Source organism: Hipposideros armiger, unplaced genomic scaffold (assembly GCF_001890085.2).
Source record: "Hipposideros armiger isolate ML-2016 unplaced genomic scaffold, ASM189008v1 scaffold_46, whole genome shotgun sequence".
In the NCBI taxonomy this organism is placed as follows: Eukaryota; Metazoa; Chordata; class Mammalia; order Chiroptera; family Hipposideridae; genus Hipposideros; species Hipposideros armiger.
In genome coordinates this window covers 4,921,606-4,942,783 of record NW_017731396.1, presented here as the reverse complement: position 1 = coordinate 4,942,783, position 21,178 = coordinate 4,921,606, and the positions used below count along the sequence as shown (strand labels likewise).

The following is a 21,178-nucleotide window of genomic DNA, read 5'->3' as shown; positions in this document are numbered from 1 at the left end:
CACGGCAGCCCACTGCAGCTTCACTGCAGCCTATGCCATCAACGGCAGCCCAGCTCCAGGTGGAGTTGTTGTTCACCATCTTAGCTGTAGAGAGTGCAGCGTCACTGGCCCTAATGTGGGATCCGAACTGGGGCTCTGCTGCTCAGAGCTGGTGTCCCAAGCCAGCTCTTAACCAACGCGCCACTCGGCCGGCCCCCACCATGAAATGCTCGATCCTTTTCTCCAACCCGTCAACTATTGACTACAGCCGGCCCATCTATTCCTAAAAGAAGTGCACTGTGCCGTGGGTCTGGATAGCCTCAAACTACTGGGCATTGAACTTCTCAAACTCATGGCCTGTGTGTATGTGTGTGGGCAGGGGAGCGGTAGCCCCTCTTTGCCCCAATCCATTCTTTAAACTCACTTCCATGGAGCCAGCACTGCTTTTCCTGTATCCTAGGTGCTTTAGAAAGATAAAGAGCTAGATATATATCCAAGTACATTTCTTCTACTACTGTCAAATGTAAATATGACAGAATGCATGCTACATAGCTGCTCTAAAGACTACAGAAGTAAATTACCACTAAGATATCTGTTTTGTCAAAAGACCTGACCTGAAGCAAAGACTGCTGTTTCTGTTTCCTTATTTATTATCCAAAACTGTCTACAGTGAACTCTGAGAAAAACCTTTTTTGTTTGTTTGTTTGTTTCTAAGGCATAACTAAAAGCAAAGTGAGATGGGCAACTAGGTACTTGGAAATGACATTACCTGAACTTAAAGTAAAAGGGCATTTAGATCATGACTCAAGAGCATGGCCCCTTTCACTGAGAAGTTCAGGAACCCGAATCAACTGGTTGTGGTTGAGAGAAGGCAGACATTCTTTACTTCTGTCTAAAACTGGGAAAAATGTAGAGACTTCGGCTCAGCAGCGATCCCCAACGCTGCCTGGGTCACAACTCCCGTGAGAGATCTGAGTGTTGGTCTGTCACAGCAGCCGACATTCCAGGCATTCCATCGGCCCCACTTCAGCCCACACCCGGCTCCTCCATGGCCTGGGGAGCCCAGAGGAATTTGTGACCAAGTGGGCCTGGGGCGTGGTCAATCCAATGTGCATTACAAAGGGGCCCTCTCCATATTTGAGGAGAAATAGGGCAATTCCCACAGGAGTCCAACTTGCTAAAGAGGGTCGGCTGCCCTGCCCACTTTGCTCTCCAGCATTAAGAGAAGAGGACTAGCTTAGCCTGGAGGAGGGCCTATCAGCCGAGTGTGCCAAGGCCAAGGTTAGACTCTGAATCCCAGAAAACCTCCCTAAGGGACCTTCCAACTTTCATCAAGTGGTCAGTATGGAAACAGGACCCTCTCCTCTCTGGCGCTTGGAGGCACTGAGACGGGCAAGACAGGGCAAAAGATGGGGTCCAGGCAGGTGGGCAGGAAGAGAAAGTGCCCCGGACAGTGGCTTGGAGGGGAGCAGCGGGGGGCGCGCAGAGGCTGGGGGGTGGGGGGTGGTCACAGCAGTTGCTGTCCTTGCCCTTTATCAAAGGTACTGGAGGCCCCATCGCCTCATGGACCCTGGAGGCTTGATTTAGTCAACAGGGTCAGAGGAGGACGCCACTGACATCTGGCCTCGTCTCTTAGATTTGGATGGATTTCTGTAAGCACGAGACTCGAGTACCATGGAAAACCACCAGTGGAACGGAGAACTGGAGTAGTCATGGCTCAATATCAAAGAGCACAAAGACACCAACGGGGAAAAGGCAAGGGCCAAGGCGGGGGGTTGAAGAGCGCTGTTGAAGCACAGGGCCCACTGATGGGCTGTCCCAGGCTCGCTGGAGGCCATGAGTGTGCCTTACGGTCCAAGACAAGACCTGCAGAAGCCACCACTGTGTCTTCGCTCTCCATCCTCTGGTGGCTTAGGCCCAGTGCCCGTTGCCATGGCAATCTAGCTGGCCTCACAATTTGCTGGACCCAAAGTTGGCATCTGCAGGTGGAACTGGTGGGACCCAGTTCTCAGCTGAGCTCCCTTGGAGAAGTCTCTCTCATCAGCCGCTGGAGCCAAAACCACCACCACCTTTTCAGCCCCGTCACCATCCTGGGACTGGCTTCACCTGAAAAGAAAAATTCTCCCCAAGGCAGACGCATCACCCAGTGCCCACAGAGGCACAATTCACCCACACTGATGGTTGCATTCGAAATCTGTCTCACGGGGAGAAAGAGAATGGATGTGTGTTCACGCCCAAGTTATTGCAAAGCAGGTCCCCAGGGTAGCGACACGGCCCTGGGCCCATCTCTAAGGACTCGAGCCAGTGGTTCCAGTACAGAGTCTCCAGCCGGACGGCGTGGGTTCAAAACCTGGCCCCTTACCGTCCACTGCATCCTTAGTTGCTTTTGCTCATTGTACTTCTGTTTTTCTCTCTGTAAGACTGGAACAACACTCTTGCCCACGAGACAATACATTTAGAGTGCTTAGAACAGGGCTTCCTACATAGTAATGGCCTCAGACACGTGGGCGATTGTACCCTCAGGTGCAAACCTCTCCCAGCCAGAAGCCACCCATGCCAGCAGGCTGCCGCTCTGCTTCCACAGCCATGAGCAGGCTGGTCCAGGGGCCCCAGAGCTTGCTCCCGCTGCGGCCCTCACCAACCAGCATGGCGGAGCCGGGCTTCCAACATCCTGGCGCCTCGCGCCGCGGCTTGGGCATCTGTCGCCTGGTTCCTCCCTCTTGGGCCCAACAACGTGCAGCACTTCTAGGGCAGTATACTTGCTGATTGCTTCCTTCACTATTACTCACAACAACCAGCTAAGACACTGCCAAAGAAACACTCACAGCTGGCCCTGGCAATGGATCGGGGGGGCAGGCCTCTCACGCCTCGCCGTATGACCTGTGGATGAGAAGGAAATCTGGGGAGAAAAGAGAGAGGACGGAGGAGAAAGCTGAGACCAGTAACGCATCCCAACAGGGCCGGCCCACCACTAGCTGACAAGGAGGAAGAAACAAGAAGTCAGGATTTCCCTGAGAGTTAGGAAACGACAGTACTTTAAACGTCTGCATGTCTACACGAAAAGGAAGCAACAGAATAAAGCAGAACCGACTTCTTCCCCATCCTGGGCACCATTTAGACAGCGTATCGGTCAGATTCTGACAGAGAAACAGAACCGAAAGGAAATTGAGATTAAAAGGTTTATTTCAAGGAAGTGGCTCATGTGATTGGGGGCTGGCTGGGCCAGGCTGACAGGCCGGAAACTTTCAGGCAGGAGCTGACACTGAGCCCACAGGTGGAATGTCTTCCTCCCCAGGGAAACCCCAGCTTTGCTCTGAAGGCCTTCAACGGATAGGATGAGGCCCACCCACATTATCAAGGATAATCTTTCCTTAAAGATTGTAGATGTTGACCACACCTGCAAAACGCCTTCACAGCAGCACCTAGATTTGTGTTTGGCTGAATCATTTGGGTACCACAGCCTGGCCAAGTGGACACCTCAAACTGACCATCACAGAGGCTGCTTGCAGGTCTAGCGACTAAATGCTTTAGGTGCAGACCGCCAATGGGACAGCTCCTCTTCCATGTGGGTGTGTGACACGCAGGGGTGTTTTTGGGAGGGTCAATGTGATCTCTACCTCAGCACCGGGGGGGGGGTCCCAGAAACCTGAGTCCCAGGCAAGCTGGTACAGATGTAAGCGGCTCACGAGCCAGCACAGTCTCTGCCTGAGAGGAGAAAGCCCCTCGGAGGCCTCCCCACACACTCAGCAGGACACAGGCCACAGGCTCATCCTTTCTGGCTATGAAATGTCCAGTGGGAGCTGATGAGAGTTCACTCTTACCTTTGTCCTCTGCCCCGCCAAAAGGGGAACCCACAATGTTCTGCCTACAAAGCAAGCCAGGCTGGACTTTAATTATTTTTTAGTGCGGAAAAAAATGTCCCTAATGTGTCCAATTTTATCCCCCAAGTAAGTTCGAGCAGAGCAATTTATCAGGTTAGAATGCTGGTTCTCAGCCCACTGTGCTAAGAATCCCTGGGAGCTTGGCAAACGCAGACTCCCAGTTAGTTCCACACGGGGCTTCCAACCTGGCAGGTCTGCGATGGGGCCGAAGGCACTTTCCACAGTGACCGTGTCCTCAAGTCCGTACAGGACCAAGCAGGAGCCTGACGTGCAGTCTGGGCTAGACTAGGCGGAGGACCCGTGAATAATGAAAACAGAGGCAGAGTTCCCAAGCTATAGATAAGAATGAGGGAGTAAAGCGGCAAGGGCTCGTGCGGTCTCTGTGACAGTTCACGGCTGCAGAGCCTGCACGTGACACCACCCTGCACACAGTGGAAGTGCCTGTGCGTTCCTCAGGGAGGGGGCACGGTCTGCCCACAGCTGAGGTCTCAGGCGAGCACTAACAGTGTGGGAAGGATGGAGAAAAGAGACCGGCCAAGTCCTCGATCCAGCCCACCCTCTGGCTCAGAAACAGTCCCGAAGGAAAAGATGGCTCAGAAAAGCAAGACCAGATGCGCCTTCTGCTGCTAAGCAGCCCCTGCCCCAATTTCCAAGCAGAAGCCCATTTTCTGAATCTAGGCAGTGAGCTGGATGGAGGTGTCTGCATAGGAAGGCTTCCCCCCCAGGCCAGGCACCAGGGCCCTCGGGCAGAGATGACCATCTTTCCAATTAAAGAGGAGGCCTGGACTTTGGACAAAGTTTCCAGCATAGAAAAGAAACTAGGACTTCAGGGACAACCTTCCCTTTCAGAGAGGAGGCCTGGACTTTGGGACAATCTTCTCAAACAGAGAGGAGGCCAGGATTTTAGGCAAGGGCAAATGATTACTCAATGCATGAAATTTGACTGTATTCCATGAATTACAAAACCCACCAAGTCCGACTTCCCTGGAAAGTCACAACCTGAGGTCAGAGTGGACAGATTTAATTTAAATGTACGTTCCTTTCTACTGAAAGGCTTTTGGTCCGATTAGCAGGCGAGCTTTTGCTGCATTAACATAAGATGGTTAAAGGCTCGGAGCTCAGTTCAGAGCCCCAATTTTGCCCTCACCCCACTTCTCACAGGGGCCTTTGAGCCCCAGGCCTGATGTGTCTTATAGAGCCAGCACTTCTGGTCCAGGGAACCAGGAGGAATGCGAAGAAAGCAGAAGTCATTTTTACCAGGGGAGTTTTTTTGTTTTGTTTTGTTTTGTTTTTTAACTGAGCCATCCTGCCACCTGTTGGCAGCTCAGCGGCAGCTCAGCTCGGGCTGGGAATCGAACCGGCGATCCTGTTGCTCAGACCAGGGGGGTTTTAAGTTGCTAGCGCTTAAGTCTTACATGCTAAAGAAAAAGTGGATTCTGGTAACAAGGCTCTTGGATGTTACAATTCCTGGGAAAGCAGGAGCCCTCTCCAACCAGATGTGGAAGCCCCCCCACTCAGGAAGCCCCCCTTATCCCACAGCACAACTTTCAGACAGCACGAATATACCCTTCACGCGCCATCTCCTACTGACTGAGCACCTATGATGTGCTGACGTCATGCTGGGTGATGGGGAGGCTGTCCTGGGCCTCAGGGGATCCATGGAGAGAGAGAAATGGGAAAGAACTCACGGACATGCAAAATTACAACTGTGAACCATGAGAACAAGGGATTCTGAAGGGCCCATCGGTGGAAGGAGCTTGGTATGTACTGAGAGCGAGTCCCTTTTGCATCACAGACACCCCGCCAGGCTCTGACAAGAACCTGTGGACGTCTTACTACCAGCTGTAAGTGTCCTCTTGCATTTCACAATGACGTCAAAAGCTGGAAGGATTATTCTGCCCTTGCCTTGATCTCATTGGGAAAACCTGACCCGGAGACAGGGTGGTGATGGTGGCTCACAGGAGCTTCCGAGACCCATCGTCCAGCTTGGCACCAGGGCAGAAAGAAACCTGCCTTCAGAGTAGGGGTCTCCGGGATGGGTCCAAAAAAGACCGAGCCTCAAAATTTATATCAGGTCCATGTCTACTGGAACCAGCTTGCCCAGTGGGGCAACCATCACCCTCATAATCCCCAAGTTTCAGGAGTTACCTGTGCCTGCCCTGGAGAAAAGAAAAAAAGCCCCAGCAAGTTCCTGGTAGGTGAGGTTGGTACATGCCTGTCCCTCTGCTGGCCCCATAGCATCCCTGGGCGAAGGGCAGGCATGTTTGTTTGCTGGCTCATAGGCACTGCTAGCCAGAGGCTGTTGCCGCTGTCCTTTGCAGAGTTGGAAAACGGGTTCACCTAACGCTTGTTAATACTTAGAACTCTTATTTTTTCCTGTTCTAGTTCTTAGGGATGGGGCCTTGAGCAGCCAATCTGGGACGCAGCAGATTCATCAAGAGGGAAAAAAGCTCAAACACTTGAAAACCATCAGCCTGGATGCGTAAGGAAGCCTGTCTGGGAAGCGAAAGGCCATGCGTAAACACCGTGATTGTCTAAAACTGCCCTTGCATTAAGAATTGAGTATAAAAATAAAAGAATAAGAGAAATAAAAAAATTAAAAATAAAAAGTTAAAAATTGAGTATAAAATACACGAATTTTAGGAGAGTTATTATTGTTCAGCCACAAATCAGTTCTAAATCTGAATAAATTTAAATGTCCTGATGTAGCAGATACTCTTGGTTGCCAGCCCCAAATCTGCGGGCCTCTTCTCCACTCATAGCCCCTGATTTGGTTCAGGTAAAGCACCCCCCCCACCCCAGTCTCCTGCCTCATGAATTCCATCACAGTAACCCCTTCCCTCGCTACCAATTGGTTGGGGCTGCGCATGGAGCATAATTCTGGCCAATGAGATGTGTGGGAAAGTCAGCAGGGGCTTGGGAAAGGTTTCCTCACAATGAGAGACCCCAGGAAGCACTGGGCAGCAGCAGAGGATGCAGAGCGGAAATATGGAGGGAGCCTAAGTCCTTGACATTGCCAAGCCATTGCATATAATCCGTCAAAAGCTGCTTGACCTCTGGACTTAGGTTTTATAAAATTCTTGTGTTCTGATTATTTGTCATTTTCAGTGAAGTTTTCTCCTATTTGTAGAGGAAGGAATCTTAACGCATAAATCCCATAATCTAAGCAATCTGGGTACCACAAATTACCTTGGAATTAAATTTAAAAAAAAAAAGAAAAGGCAAACCATTTAACAAAAAAACTTCTCTGTCACACAAGGCTCAGCAACAGCAGAAACAGCTTCTCTGCCCTCTCTCTACGAAGTGCCATGTGCAAGGGGAATTTCAGGTAGTCATGGCATCTGTGTGCACCTTTTCGTTTCCCAGGGGGCATCTGGGCAATGACCTGCAAGGCTAGCAGACAGGAGACGCAGCCTGCCGAGAGGAAGACGGTAAATATGTTTTCAACAACCGTCAAAATGTACAAAACCAGTCCTTGTTTCAGGTGGGGGGCCCTGGGTTTGTTCTTCAGGCCTGGGCTCCCCCGCTTCCTGTCCTCAGGCCGGAAATCCCCCAGCAGATGGTTAAGGGGACATTCACTGGCTAAAAAGCGAGACTGAAAATGCTGCAGCTTGGTTTTCACAAGATTAGTCTTCTTGACAAGGGAGGTGATTTCAGAACCTCCAACAATTTCACAATAAAACCCAGCCCAAGGGGCTGCGATGTCAATTTGAGTTTTGGGAGAAGCCCAGCAACCCTGTGTTTCTCTGAGTAGAGACCAAGGGTGCTACCAGGATAAAGCTAAGCCCTGGTGCTGAGCAGAGTCCCCCCCCCCCCGCCCAACCCCTCCTCAAGAAAAGGCCAGCAGCCCCCCTAACCACAGCAAAACCTTCCACGGGCTTTCCAACTCCAGCTACAAAAAGAAAAAAATCTCCTCCTCTCTGGACCCTGCCTTCCCAGTTAGCCATGAAGCATTCAGGCTCTGTAAGAAATTTGCTTTCAGAACCAAGGCCCGGACAATTAGAAATGGTTTTCTAACACCAAAGCCAAATTTCTTACACAAAACACCGAACCCTCTCCAAACAAATCCACGATTTCCCCAGCGAGCCCCAAAGGCCTTTTTCTCAAGTGGTAAGCGTTCCCTGAAGTAGACAGCGAACTAAAGCAGCAGAGAAAACGAAAAGGTGGGTTACCTGCTCTGTGGGCTGAGGGAGGGCAAGGATCGAGCCTTCAGCTGTGGTCCCGGAGCTGCTGGGGCGGGGCGGGCCCCACCTGTCCGACCCGTCGGCTTGCTGCTGCCTCTGGGCCTGGCATGGTTGCCAGGGGCAGGGCTCGCGGCCAGCACCTAGGCCCCTCTGTAGGTGTGTGTTCACCTGTGGAGAGGTGCCAGCACACAGGTCCCCTCCCCTCTCTGCTCCCACCTGTGACCGGCCCCGCCAGCCAATCGGGTACTGGGACATCTTTCCTGAGTCATTTGGACTCTAAACTCAGAGTTGGCGGAGAGAAAGAACAGAAGGGAAGAGGAAGAAGGGAGGGGGAGAGAGGAAAAACCCAGTCCCCATACCCACTGACAGTCTCTGGGTGATGGTCAGAAGGCGCGGCTGGGTGGGACCAGGAACCTAGGCAAGGCCGTCAGGGTGACCATCAGGGTCAAATTCCAGGGCTGCAATTTCCCTCTGGGTGGCTATTTTGGGAAAGGAGCTTTGACTCCAGCAGTCGATAGACTGGCTACTGCAGACACTGGAATCTGGAAAAGCCAGAGCTCCCCCAGGCCCCGGCCCAGGTAAAGGCTGGGAGGACAGCCCCAGAGAACAAAGGCGAGTTCCAGGCGCCCCCAGAACTCTGCTCTGAGTACACACAGGCCTACCCATGCCGCTTGTCCCCAGCCCTTCAATAGGATCACTGAGCACCTGGGGTACTGAGGTGTGAGAGGAGGTCCTGGTTTGATGTACGAACAAGCACGGCTGGTGGGGCTGGTGGCCTCGGGCTCAGCAGCATCGCCGCCTTCTTCCTGCCGTCCAGGACTAAGAGGCCTTAGCAGCCAGATCTAGTCTCTCTTGCCTTTCACTCTCCGGCCCCAGTGCCTGTCAAGCACAGTGGATTGTGAGCCTGGGAGCTCACAGTTTACGTGCGAGGTCACAAATGTGCGTGGGGGAGGTGGGCCTGGCCATCCCAACCACCGCTCAAGTTCAATCCTGTGCTTCGGGGGCGGTCAATTAATCCAAGCCCTTGGGAGCCACTGGAGAGGAGTGGTGGTGTCCTGAGATCTTCTGATAACTCGGGTTTTCAAGTGCAAGGTAGATGCTGAGATCTGCAACTCCTACTAGGAGCCCACTTCCCTAAGGAGACAGGCGGAGAAAGGAGCCAAGAAAAGACCAGCGGTGGAATTCCGGCAGCCCTGCTCACCTAGGCAGAAGGAGAAGGCTGCCTGCGCCGGGCGTGGCCTCCGACCTCAGGGTTGTCTGTCCTCAAAGCGACACTGTGCTTTGTGAAGCCCCATCTCCAAACCAGCGGCTCTCTCCATGACCAACTGCAGAGGGGCCAGCAAACAGGCGGGTATTGCTCAAGGAGCCTGATGGAGCCTGGTGGGACCCTCCTGGGACCTGACTCCGCCTCCTGGCTCTCAAACAGCCAGTTCTTCTTCCCTGCCAGTCCCCGGTCAGAGGCCTAAAGAAAATCCCCAAGCCCTGGCAACTTCAGGCCGCCCTGGCCCTTAGATCATCAGCTAGTCACTGGGCTAAGGCTGAAACCAACGGGAGAGAAACGCTTCAGCTTTCAGAAAACTGAACTGCAAAGGTGCTTGTAATCAAATCATCAGGGGGGGCTCTGCCTGCCTTTAGATATTTCAGGAAGTATGTACCAAGTGGAGCTAAAAAAAGAAGTTGAGGGTTGCTGCCTCCAATTTAGTAGACAGGATTCTTTTAAATTTACGTACGAAGTCCCATGATAACTCATTTGGGATCCCCCAAAGTGGGAAGGCTGCTTGTGGTTACAGCCGGGTGAGTCAAACAAACAAATGAGCCGATGAGGTCAGCCTTTTGGAGAAAGAACAAAGAAAACCACTGAAGCGAGAGGCCTCCAAGGTGTGGATGCAGTGGTCCCGGAAAGCCCACCTCTGAACCCTGAATCCAGTGGTTCTCATGGTGTGGGGGGTGTGATTTTGTCCCCCAGGGAATATTTGGCGATGTCTGGTGACATTTTTGGTTGTCACAACTGGGGGTGGGAGCTGCTACTGGCATCTAGTGGGTAGAGGCCAAGGGTGCTGTTAAACATCTCACTGTGCACAGGACAGCCCCCCGCCACAGGGAACTCTCTCACCCCAAATGTCAATAGTACCGCCATTGGGAAATGGCTGTGATACAATGAAAAAAATATTTTTCTATGCTTTAAAAGTCCTGGGTAAATGGTCACCTTTAGTCACCAGAGGGCTACTGGTGGGGACACCTACCTGCAGTGAGGCCAGGTGAGAACGGAGTCAGTATCTTTGGAGAGGCCTCTGGGAACAGACCCCCACCTCCCACTTGGGCAGGCTGCTGGCTACTGCAGGCCTCCACTGACCCCTGGCCAAGGGTTCCAGTCCTCAGAACTCACCCCCACTGCTGCCAGCTCTGAAGAGCTCACAGGGAAGTGATGGAGACAGAGTGATGACAGCTCTCATCATCACAGCAGATGCCTCACCTGCGTCAGGTGCTTCGCAGGCGGCCATGACCTTTCACATACTTTGTCTCAGCTGAATAAATGAAAGCCTCACCTATTAATGCAGTCTTTCTGCGTTCCTGACCTGCCAGGCCAGTGGAGCACACAGAGGCGTCACGTCCAAGTTCTGGGGGGCGGGAGGGGGGTGGGCGGTGTCAGGGGAAGGAAGGATATCCACCTTCATATCACATGAAGGCAGGAAGCTGAGAAGTGACCGAGTCCCCCACCCAGCCCCCACCCCGAGCTGAGTCCAGCCAGAGACTCCACCCCAGACCTCCAGAGACACACTGAGTGTGGGGGACACCTGAGTAACAGGGTTCACTGAGCCTGAAGCTCTGGAAACAAGGAGCACCTCACACTCCCAGAGGTTTTTCTGGTCTGCCACAAGGCCCAGCAAACAGTAACAGAAGCCACCTGGGAGCAGGGTGGATACGAAGGTCACACGCCCAGGGCTGACAGTGGCCACCTTTGAGGAGTGGGGAGGGGACAGGCAGGCCAGAAATGGGTCCAACCCAGTAACTTCATCTACCTCTGGATTGTTTGAGTTTTTATGAGTATTATTACTAATTTTATAATTTTAAAAGAACACTAAAAAAAAAAAGAAAGAGTGAGGGCAGAATCTTTCGCGTCTAAGCCCGCTTTTCTGGACACACACTTCACCCACTCAGGAAGCTCTCCACTCCAGTCTCACACAGGCTGCTGATCAGGATCACCAGACCCCAGGCAACTGCCCCAAGTGTGACTCTGCAAAGGCCAGAGGGAAAGGACAGAGGTGACCGGAGAGCAGCTCTCTCTAATCTCAGCAAACGGGATTAACCAGCTCACGCACCAGGCCAGGCGCCCATGTAGGAGGCAGGCTGCAGGCTCTACACTCCCACGTCTCCTGCCAACGCCCCCAAGCAGGTGGCTCTTACCACCGAGGGTCCCCTCAGACCACAACGAGGTTCTGGACCCACAACTCACCCCTGAGGTTCATGATGAGGAAGAAAGTCACATGCGGCTAAAATGTATGTGACTTTACCTTTCAGCTTGGCGCCTTCTTGCCACCCAGCCTGCTCTCTGTTAGAACAAGGCACAGTCTCTGGAACGGCCATGCTGGCCACCACTGCGCCCCACTTCCCAGCCCTCAGAACCCCTGATCTGGTTTTCCAGGCCTGAGACTCAGCATTGTTGCTCCTGCTACAAATTTACCTCTCTCCACTGTGAGAGTTCTGGGCTCCCCTCGGCTGACTCTGCTACCCGCAGCCTGATGACTAACTGTCACAAATGTGTCCCCAAGACCTTGCACCTCCCTAAGTCTCCCTGTCCTGCCCGAGGATCCCAGACACCCAGAAACAGGGCCGGAGCTGGGTGGACAGGAGCTGACCTTGACCGGGGCTGGGACATCTCACATGCTCTAACAGTCTCATGGGCATCTACTTCCCATTAACATCAACGGCAAAACTAGAAATGCAAGTTTGGCCATAACAATATCACTTTTTAACGGCACAGTATATATTGCAAACTGCTGTTAAGAAAAAGGGGCAGGTTGATAAAATGATCTGAAGGCTGTCTCTATGTGTCTTTAGCTTAAGAATATACAGGTACAAAGGCAAACAAAAGCGATATTCCTAGTGGGCTGGACGGAGAAGTCACTCGATGCCACAGAGGGGCTGCCCCACAGGGTCACAAAACAGAGAAGTGACTCCCTGCAACCCCAGCTTGGGGTCTGGGCACTCCGTGAAGGCTGCCAGCTCTGGGATCCGGGACACAGGAGGGAAGAGTTGGAGAGATACAGACAGACACGAACTCGCTGCACTGGGCAGGAAGTTAATGAGGGAGCCTACTTCCTGCCCTCCAAAGGGAAGAGCTCCAGGAAGAACATCAGGACCCAGTGTCTGAATGTGGCCGGACAGCTCCAGGTTGGCCCGAAATTACAAAGGAGGGATGTTTGTGGACCCCCCAAGTGCTGTTCCTTCTGCTGCTGTCCCCACATGCTTTCCATCTACACTCTCAAGTATCCGACATCCTCAGACGTTGCCTGACCTCTGGTTCACTGAGCCAAACCTGCCCTCAGAAGAACACCAGACACCCCGACCCACAAACTGATGGACTGAGCAGGAGCCTCATTCGGTTCAGGGGATTTTGCATCTGAGGTTAAATTTGCTGTCTGATTTAAGCCAAAAGAATGAAGCTCTAACTTTTAATTTTCAGCCACAAACCAGCTCATTGTAGGCGTGGCCGTGGAAAGGGAGATTTTCCTGAGATCACAGACCAGGGCCTTCTGCCCAGTCGGATGCTGGCTCTCCTACTTCTGTGTCTTGCGGGGTCGGCCTCTCTGCCTTGAAAACCCTCCCTGCCAGCTTCACCATACAACCCTTACTTGCCCTTCAGGCCTTGGTCAGCGGCCCCCCCTGCCCCGCCCCACTCCCAGGGGAAGCATGGTACACCCCAACTATGGGCGCCCAGTGCCCACCTCGAGCTTCGCTCCATCACTTGTCAGCCTTCCTCACTAGACTCAAGGTGAGTTCCCTTTTTGTATTCTCAGCACCTAGCACAGGAGACAGGGCAGAGCAGATGTCAATAAAGGTCTGCTGAAGGAGCAAGGGAGGATGGGAGGTAGAAGGAATACAGGCGGGGCTGCAGGCCAGCCTGCAGTCAGTCGGGAACCGGGCTCACATCCTGCGCCAGCTTCATGAGCTGGCTGAGTGGCGGAGTAGCATCTGTACAAGAGGAGGCACAACACAGGTGAGGCGGCAGGTGGAAAAGTCTTTTAAAAACTGTAAATGTAAGGAAATATGCTTACAGTAGAGACTGCCTTTGAGCACACCTAATTTCGAAGTTAACAATGATTTGGACTTTTCATACGTTTATGTGTAAATTGGGGGCTCGGAAACAGAAATGCCACGCCCCAAAGTAACCACATCGTAAGTGTGCTCAGGAGCACAGACCCAGCCTGGGAAGTCCACTTAACCAAGCACCATGCTCAGAGCAGACCTCAGACACCCGGAAACACCTGCCCATGGGCCCTGGAGGGCAGGGCATGCCTCACTTAACTTCTGTATATTGGCACCCAGCATAGGGGTGGGCCAGGGGGTGGAGAGCACCCGGACACTCAGTGAATGAATGAAAAGATGAGTAATTCAGCAGCAGCAGCAGCAGCAATATCAAGTGGCCCCACTATGTGCCAGGCACTGTTCTAAAGCCTTTAGCTGCATCCCTGAAAAACACTCTCCCCTCCCCTCCAAGGCTATCCACATCAAATCTGGAACCTGTGAACATGACTGCATTTGGAAAAATGTGTCTTTGCAAATGTGACTAATTAAGAGCCTTGAGATGAGATCACCCTGGATCATCTGCGTGGACCCTAAATCCAATGTCAGGTGTCCTTATGGAGGTTTGAGACGGAAGAGGAGGCACAGAGAAGGTGATGTGAAGACGGAGGTAGAGGTTGGGGTGATGCAGACACAGCCCAGGCTGCCAGGAGGCCATCAGCAGCTAGGTGAGGCCCGGAAGGCCGCTGCCCAGAGCATCCAGAGGGCGTGTGGTGGCCCTGCTGACTTTGGACTTCTGGCCTCCAGAACGGGGAGAAGAAATTTCTGTTGTTTCAAGCCACTAGTTTGTGGTGCTTTGTACAGCAGCCACAGGGAACTAACACACTCCTGGAGTCACCAAGTTCCCGCCCTCCCTCAGGATGTACTGTGACCCCCAACACTGGGTTGTTAATAGTCTCATATTCTATTCATCTATACTCTCCTTGGATAAACACATCACCCCAACTTTGTAGTTAGCTGAGACACAAAATCAAGTAAACGACATGACTAATACCAAGCAAAAGCAATGAAATCAAAGCAAAGCTGTTTTCAAATGACACCCATTCCCTTTTGTGACACTGCTGGGGTGGGGGCAGGCTTGCTCTTCAGATCGGCTGTATTGCCTGGTACCCGACCGACACACAGTGCTGACTTGGTACTCGGGATGGGGCTCAACGGCCCCACAATAATTTAGAAGCAGCGACTCAAAAGGGAGGAGAAGGTCTGCTGAGACCAGATTCACTGACAAAACCAAGGAGAGACGAGGTGCAGAGAACAACAGACGGAATGGCGATACTGCAAGACACACCCAACACCACTAAAAGGCCCAGCACTGCGAGGCGGGGGGCCTTCAGGCCACTGTCACACACTACACAGCAGGAAAAGGTAAATGGTGTTTGTTCTGTTTGAAGCAGCTTACTGTTCCCTTTGTCTGCCTGTCCCTGCAGTGAACTCCAGGGTGGTCCCCCCACCCATGGGGAGAGAGCCGCCCACGATGTCCCAGGCAGAGCGCGTCCCACCCTCTCCTCTCTTTAACACTGTCCTGGATGCAGGGGGAGGTGGCCACGTCTGTGTCAGCACCCAGCATGCTCTGGGGCACACAGCACAGGAGCCTACCACATGTGCCTGCCACGTGAACACGGGCATGAATGAATAAAGGAATAAATAAAAGAATGGGTGAGTCTGAGAGTTTTGATTAAATGTCTGTCTTCTTCACGGGGCTCTCCCTTCTCTCTCTGCTGACTCCGCCTCAAGTTTCTGCAGCTCCGTTTCTCTTTCCTAGAACTCCTGGGACATTTAACCATGGACACGATTGTTAACTCCCTGGAGGGCAAGTCCTCATAATCTAGGGGGATCAGGAAAAAAAAAAAAATCTAAGAACAGCGAGAGGCGGGTCCTTACTTTCTTTTTTGTAAGCTGTAAACTGTTGACATGACAAGACACTACGAGGACAAAAGATCCATAAACAGAATCAGACACTGTGGTGGACAGACCCTCCTGTGGCCCCTGGGATGGTGGCCTCCTGGTTCTCATACCCTCCTGTGGTTCCCTTCCCTTGAGTGTGGGCGGGTCCTGTGACTTACTTCTAACCCACAGAATATGGCTAAGGTGGCCGGATATCACTCACATAATTGCAGTTCTCAAAGTGCCTTCACATCATTTCAGTTCCCCTGGCACCTTGCAGTCCCCCTCCACTGTCGTCACAGCAGAGTGACTCTGAGGCAAGCACTGGCTCTGCCATAACCACACTCGTGCCCAGCGATGTAACCCCCTACGCCTCAGTTTCCTCATATGGAAAACGGCCACAGGAATAGCTTCCACACAGCACTGTTACAAGGATTAAATTAAGGTGATATTTGAAAAGTGCTTAGCACGGTACCTGCCACACAGTAAAAGCTCAATAAATGTTTGTCAAGTACACATTGCTCATTTACCTTCTGTCGTCCAGACAACCGTCAAGTCCGTGTGTGGGCAGCGATGGTCTGTCTGGCCCGCTGTTGCACTGAGACTTGTACCTAGGAGTGTCTGTGAACAAATGACCCATATCTCATGTGATCCTCCTAGCAAGTCTGCGAGGTAGGCAGGACAGGAATGATATATTCCAAGAAAAGAAAACGGGTTGAGAGACATTAACTTCTTGCCCAGCACCACTGAGGAAAGAAAGGAGGGATAAAATGAGCGCCATCTCACTCCCAAACAATGTTCTTTGTATTTCTCCACTGCCTTAAATACAACTCCCACCCAAGTTATTTTGACACATATTTAAGGATAAACATGCGAGTTAGCTTCCAGAACAGTAATTAGGCTTAAATGGAAACGATCCACATAAATGAATATAATCAGCAGTATGTGTGCACAGTCGAAGCTTGCATTTCTGGACGCATTTGGGAGAAGGTGTGATTCTCTGGGAATGAGGAGAGGAAGCGTTTGCGTTTTTTTGTTGTTGTTTAATTCCGTGTGGAATGCTGTGGCTTATGAGTGGCTCTAAGGGAATGCAAGTTTTGAAGCAGTTTGGGGTTAAACGGCTTTTGAGGGGATACGACAGTCCTTAGTGGGTGCCAAAGTGGGGGGTTCTGGAGAGCTACCGGCGCCCCTAGAGCAGGCTCAGTCTGAAATATTACTTGAGGTCTATCCTACCCTTCTCCCTGCCTAAAAGCCAGCAAAGCTGTCTTTTCACCCTTGCAGGCCCTCTCTACCTACCACCCCACACCCCTCCTCTGGTTCAGCCCTGATCAGGGAGGTGGGCGGTTAGGGAAGAGACGGCTGGGTGGTACCCAGGGTAAGTAAATTCAACACAGGCCCCAAGTAACTGCTCCTCAGCAGATTATCAAGAACTGTTTGTCTCTCAGGGCTGCAGGCCAGGGATTTGAGTTTGCTTTGGGGTTTGGGTAGGTAATTCCGAGAACCACCACCCTCCTGGTGATGAGGCTGGAGCGGGTGCTGTATCCGTCAGTGGTCAATCGCATGGTCCAGGATTTTAAACTGGCTTCCCCCCATCCCTGGTGGTGGGTTTCAGAATAAAAGGGGGTTATAGTGACATTAGTCTTGTCCACTTTCAAGTCCATTTTAATTCATTTTGGTGTGAGATGATGTGACAGCCTCAGAATATGTTTAATGTCAGGATTAGGAATCAATTCGGCTCAAGTCAGCTAACACCCCTCCCCCCAACAGAGACGCCACCGTCCTCCATGGCAGGCCAGCTCTTTTTCCTCTGGATGGACCCTGCCTTTCCTCCGCCCATTTTCTCAACTACTGAGTGTTGAAACTCCATTTGTCTCATAGGGAGCTGATCTGACAAGAGGAAGACGGGCCTGCCATGAGGCATTGGGAATCAGGTAGGAGCTGCCACCAGGTGCGAGGTGAGGTGGGGAGAATGGGAGGAGTGCGTCAGCCCTTAAGACAAGCATCAAATGACAGTGCAGTAACAGGTCACGTGGCACCATGAGGTCAGGGGGCCCCAGGACTAGACTAGATAGTGGGCTCCATGTGCAGTTCTCCCCATGCTTTGGGGTCAGTGACCACCTACCCATAGCCAGGGACAGGGGGGTCAGGGTGACCCTTTTTGCATAACCCAAGGCATTTTACTCCATTTAAGTATTTGTAATCCTAGTTAATTTAACAACAACAGCAAAAAAAGGAAAACATCGGTTTTTAGGAAGGGGAAGAGAAGGATATTTGCAATGCAAAAATCAAACAAAAAACTCCAAAAGCCTCAGTAGATTACATCAGTGTAGGGGAAGGTTCTCCTGATTTAGGGAAAGTATTAAATATCTGTGAAAACAAGTTCTTTCTCACTGATGATACCTAACAGCTGCCACAGCATCAGGCTCCATAGCTGACGAACATGAACAAACACCGAGGGCCCCAGGGGGGAAATGAGGTGACTTCCAATGGAGAAAAAAGATCCATATTTGCAGTTCGGTCTTGGCCTCCAGCAGCCTCTGCATAACATCTACGGGCCTGGCTGACCACCAACCATTTATATTCCTAAGGACTCCTTAATCACTAAAGTTGGGACTTAACCCTCCGTAGGGCGCAACTGATCTCACAGATTCATTGCACACAAGGATGCAGCTATGAAATATGTCTTTACTGTACTAAGTCACAAACACGACTGGCGAAAGGTTACGATAGAGGGGGAAGATATGGAAGCAATGAGTCACGATTCTTAAGTTAACTGTTAGATATTTGAAAATTTGTGTGCAATGAACCTGTGAGATCAGTTGCACCTGACGGAGGGTTAAGGGGCCCCTGCCAGTCCTCCCACACAAGCAGCCGTCCGTCACGCAGCCTACAAGCAAAGATGCCATTTCCATGGGCACAGAGCCAGTACCCTCTTCCTCAAGGTGTGATGTAAACAGGTATTCCTGCCTGCCCCTGTCCTAACACAAGAGACACAGGCAACCCCTTCAGTAGAGGCCACAGGCGCAAACTCAGCAAGAACTGCTGGACATCTGGGGGTGAGACTGCGTCCCTATTGCCCCCTGAGGAGGTGAGTCCTGGGGCCTGCCTGCACCTCACTCTTCATCTATTAAAAATGAGGATCATAAGCCCCATGCCCTCCTTACCTCAGAGACCAGAGAACGTATTGCCAGGTGCCACACCCAGGCTGCTCGGCTCTCCAGCATGGGAGGCAGGAGTGGGCCTGGTGTGCTTAGCCTCCGTGGGGTCACTCGAGATCTGTGAGGGTGAAGGCCAGAGAATGAAGACAGGGCTCTGGGGAAGGCTCTCGCACTATCTCGCCGCTCTCCCTACCCTCTTGGCCCTGGGGGGCTTCAGCCATCCCATTGTATCAACTCCCCCTTTATAAGAACCCTCCACCCAGTCCAACTCCTTTACCTGTGACAGACTGTTATACAGGCCTCGCACATTCCGAATTTAGCTAATGCCATTCCCTTCAATGTACCTTTCCCTTTACTCCAACTGCCTCTGAATCTTGGCTGCTCTCCCAGGCTAGAAAAATATCCCTTTTACTTCCCCAAAACTGCGTTGGCCTATCCCCAGCCCTGTGATCTCATGAAATCTCAGAGCACTTACCGTTTTTACATTCCCAGTGGGCCGTTAGAAACTCAGCACTGCACAGCAGTCCTACATTTCATGCATGCATGTATCTATCCATCCATCCACCCATCCATCCATCCATCCTCACCCAACCGATATTTAGCAATTACCGCCACATGTCAGGTGCTGCTCTGTCACTGCCCTTGTCCATTCTTTCCCCATTCTCCAAGATGACTATTGCCTGCCTTCTGTTCCACCCCCCATCCCCTCAGCAATCTCACCCAGTCTCATGGCACTAGATATCATCTGAGCCACATAGATCCCTGCCCTGTCCTCTCTCCTACACTCCAGGTTCCAATACCCAATACCATCCCCAGTTGGGTGTCCAACAGGCAACTTGCTAGCCAGTTCGGAACTGCAGATCCCCCCATAAAACCCTGCATCAAGAGTGTGAGCTCTGAGCAACAGCGGTTCGAGTCCCGGCCCGAGCTGAGCTGCCGCTGAGCTGCCAACAGGTGGCAGGATGGCTCAGCTAAGAAAAAAACCAAACAGACAAAAAAAAAAAAGAAAACCCTGCAGCCTGCTTCTCCTAGCTCTGTCCATCTCAGCAAAAGATTCACCCATCTGTGCAAGCCACAAACTTTGCAGTCATCTTTGTCTCCTCTTATTTTTTTTTCTCCATCCCCCCATGTCTATCTAGCAGCAAACTGCTGGCTCCCAAACCTACTGCCTCTATCCTCTCCATGCTACAGTTCTAGTCCAGGCCGCCGTGGTTTCCAGCTGGACCAAGGAACAGCCTCCAGAGGGTCTCCCTGCGGCAGCTCTTAGCCTTGTATATTCTTTACACAACAGCCAGAGTGATCGTTTTGAAACAAAATCATGATAGTTGCACCTCAAAACTCTCCAAAGGCTGCTGCACATTACACTTTGGTTTTCATGCTAAGTTCTCAGGGCCCACAAAGCCCTCCATGGCCTGGCCCCCGCCTGACTTCTCCTGTTCCCCCCTCACCCCCAGCAAATTTCTCATGTGCACCAAACACAGGCTCTGCATTTGCTGGCCCTTCTGCCTGGAAAGCCTCCCCCTCGCCTCAATGACACCCGATCCATGGCACACTTCACCCTCCTACCCCTTTATAGCACGTATCACAACCTAACATTGTTTTAAATATTATTTTGTTCACTTATCACCTATTTCTTCTATCGGAAGAGCAGCTCCACAAAAGCAAGGATGTGCCTATTTGGTTCACTGCTGTATTCTCAATGCTGAAATGATGCCAGCACATATCAAGGACTCCATAAACATTTGCTGAATGAATGAATGAGTCCTTCCCAGTTATTTTTTTATTAGATAAGATCTGATCTCCTCTAACCCAAGGCTGAGTGTCCTATAACCAGGGGCAGCATATTGTTCATCCTTTCATCTTCCTACACCTCCTAACCCAGGGGCCAGTTACAAGGGCAGGTTCAGGGCTGGATGGCAATCAGGTGACACGATCAATGGGAAGTGCTGTCTGGCATGCTGTGATGAGAGGATCTGGAGGCCACTCTAGGTTTAGCATTATTGATTTGTGATGTGTGCCAAGAGCACGCGATGGGGGGTAAAAGTGCAGTCAGTCCAGGGATCTTGAGGCTGGAGAGAAAGCTGATTGGCAGGGCAGAGCAGCCCATTCCCAGCCAGTCCTCAGGCTCGGGAAGCTGACAGGTCCCCTGACTTTTCCATGTGGCGGCAGATGCCAATGGGCCCAGGGTCCCAGGTGATGCTGCCCCATCAGCCCTCTGCCCTGGACAGCCCCTCAAGGGGAATGCTGGCAAGTATAGGAGCCTCCCCGCCAGCTCGGCCCACGGGTCTCGGACACTGCTGCACAGCACTAGTGGTTCATGTGGGACAGAGAGGTTCAGGGAATGGCCACTTGTCTAGAGCTCTCAGACCTGGGGGGCAGAAGCAGAACTGACCTCCCATAAATTACCGTGGGCCACTTGACCCCATTTGACATGACTCTTGGCATCTGCTAAAGAGTTCCTGCCACAGGCACTTATCCAAGCCCAGCCACTCCTTGCTGCAGACCAGCGTGGATGTTATCAGGAGGGCGCAGGCCCTGGGCTTTCTGTGCAGCCATGGGTCGTCTTGCTCCCTGTGCCCCACCAGGCAAAGCAACAGTGAAGGCACCAGAGCGTGCGCTTCATGCCTGCAACCCAGCCACAGCCACCTAACCTTCGCCACACTGCCGCCTGCTGATCTCAGCCATGAGCATGAACTAGGAGAAACACCCACCCTATCTCCATCCTGACCTGCAGCTCCCAGGCTGGACCACGGTGGGTGGGAGGGAAGGGGGGACGGTGGATGGGAAG

At 52.1% G+C, this 21,178-nt stretch overlaps 1 protein-coding gene across 1 annotated transcript in view; it reads right to left on the bottom strand.

Annotated features, from left to right (window-relative positions):
- Positions 1-126: 126 nt before the first annotated feature.
- LOC109381239 (uncharacterized) overlaps positions 127-21,178 on the bottom strand; it is a 23,161-nt gene continuing 2,109 nt past the window's right edge. The window contains exons 4-6 of the mRNA XM_019639708.1: positions 18,397-18,508; positions 15,763-15,978; positions 127-2,859 (exon numbers count right to left, since the gene is read on the bottom strand). Coding sequence (XP_019495253.1) covers positions 15,958-15,978; positions 18,397-18,508 — 133 coding nt within the window. The 3' untranslated portion in view covers positions 127-2,859; positions 15,763-15,957. The remainder of the gene's footprint in view (positions 2,860-15,762; positions 15,979-18,396; positions 18,509-21,178) is intronic.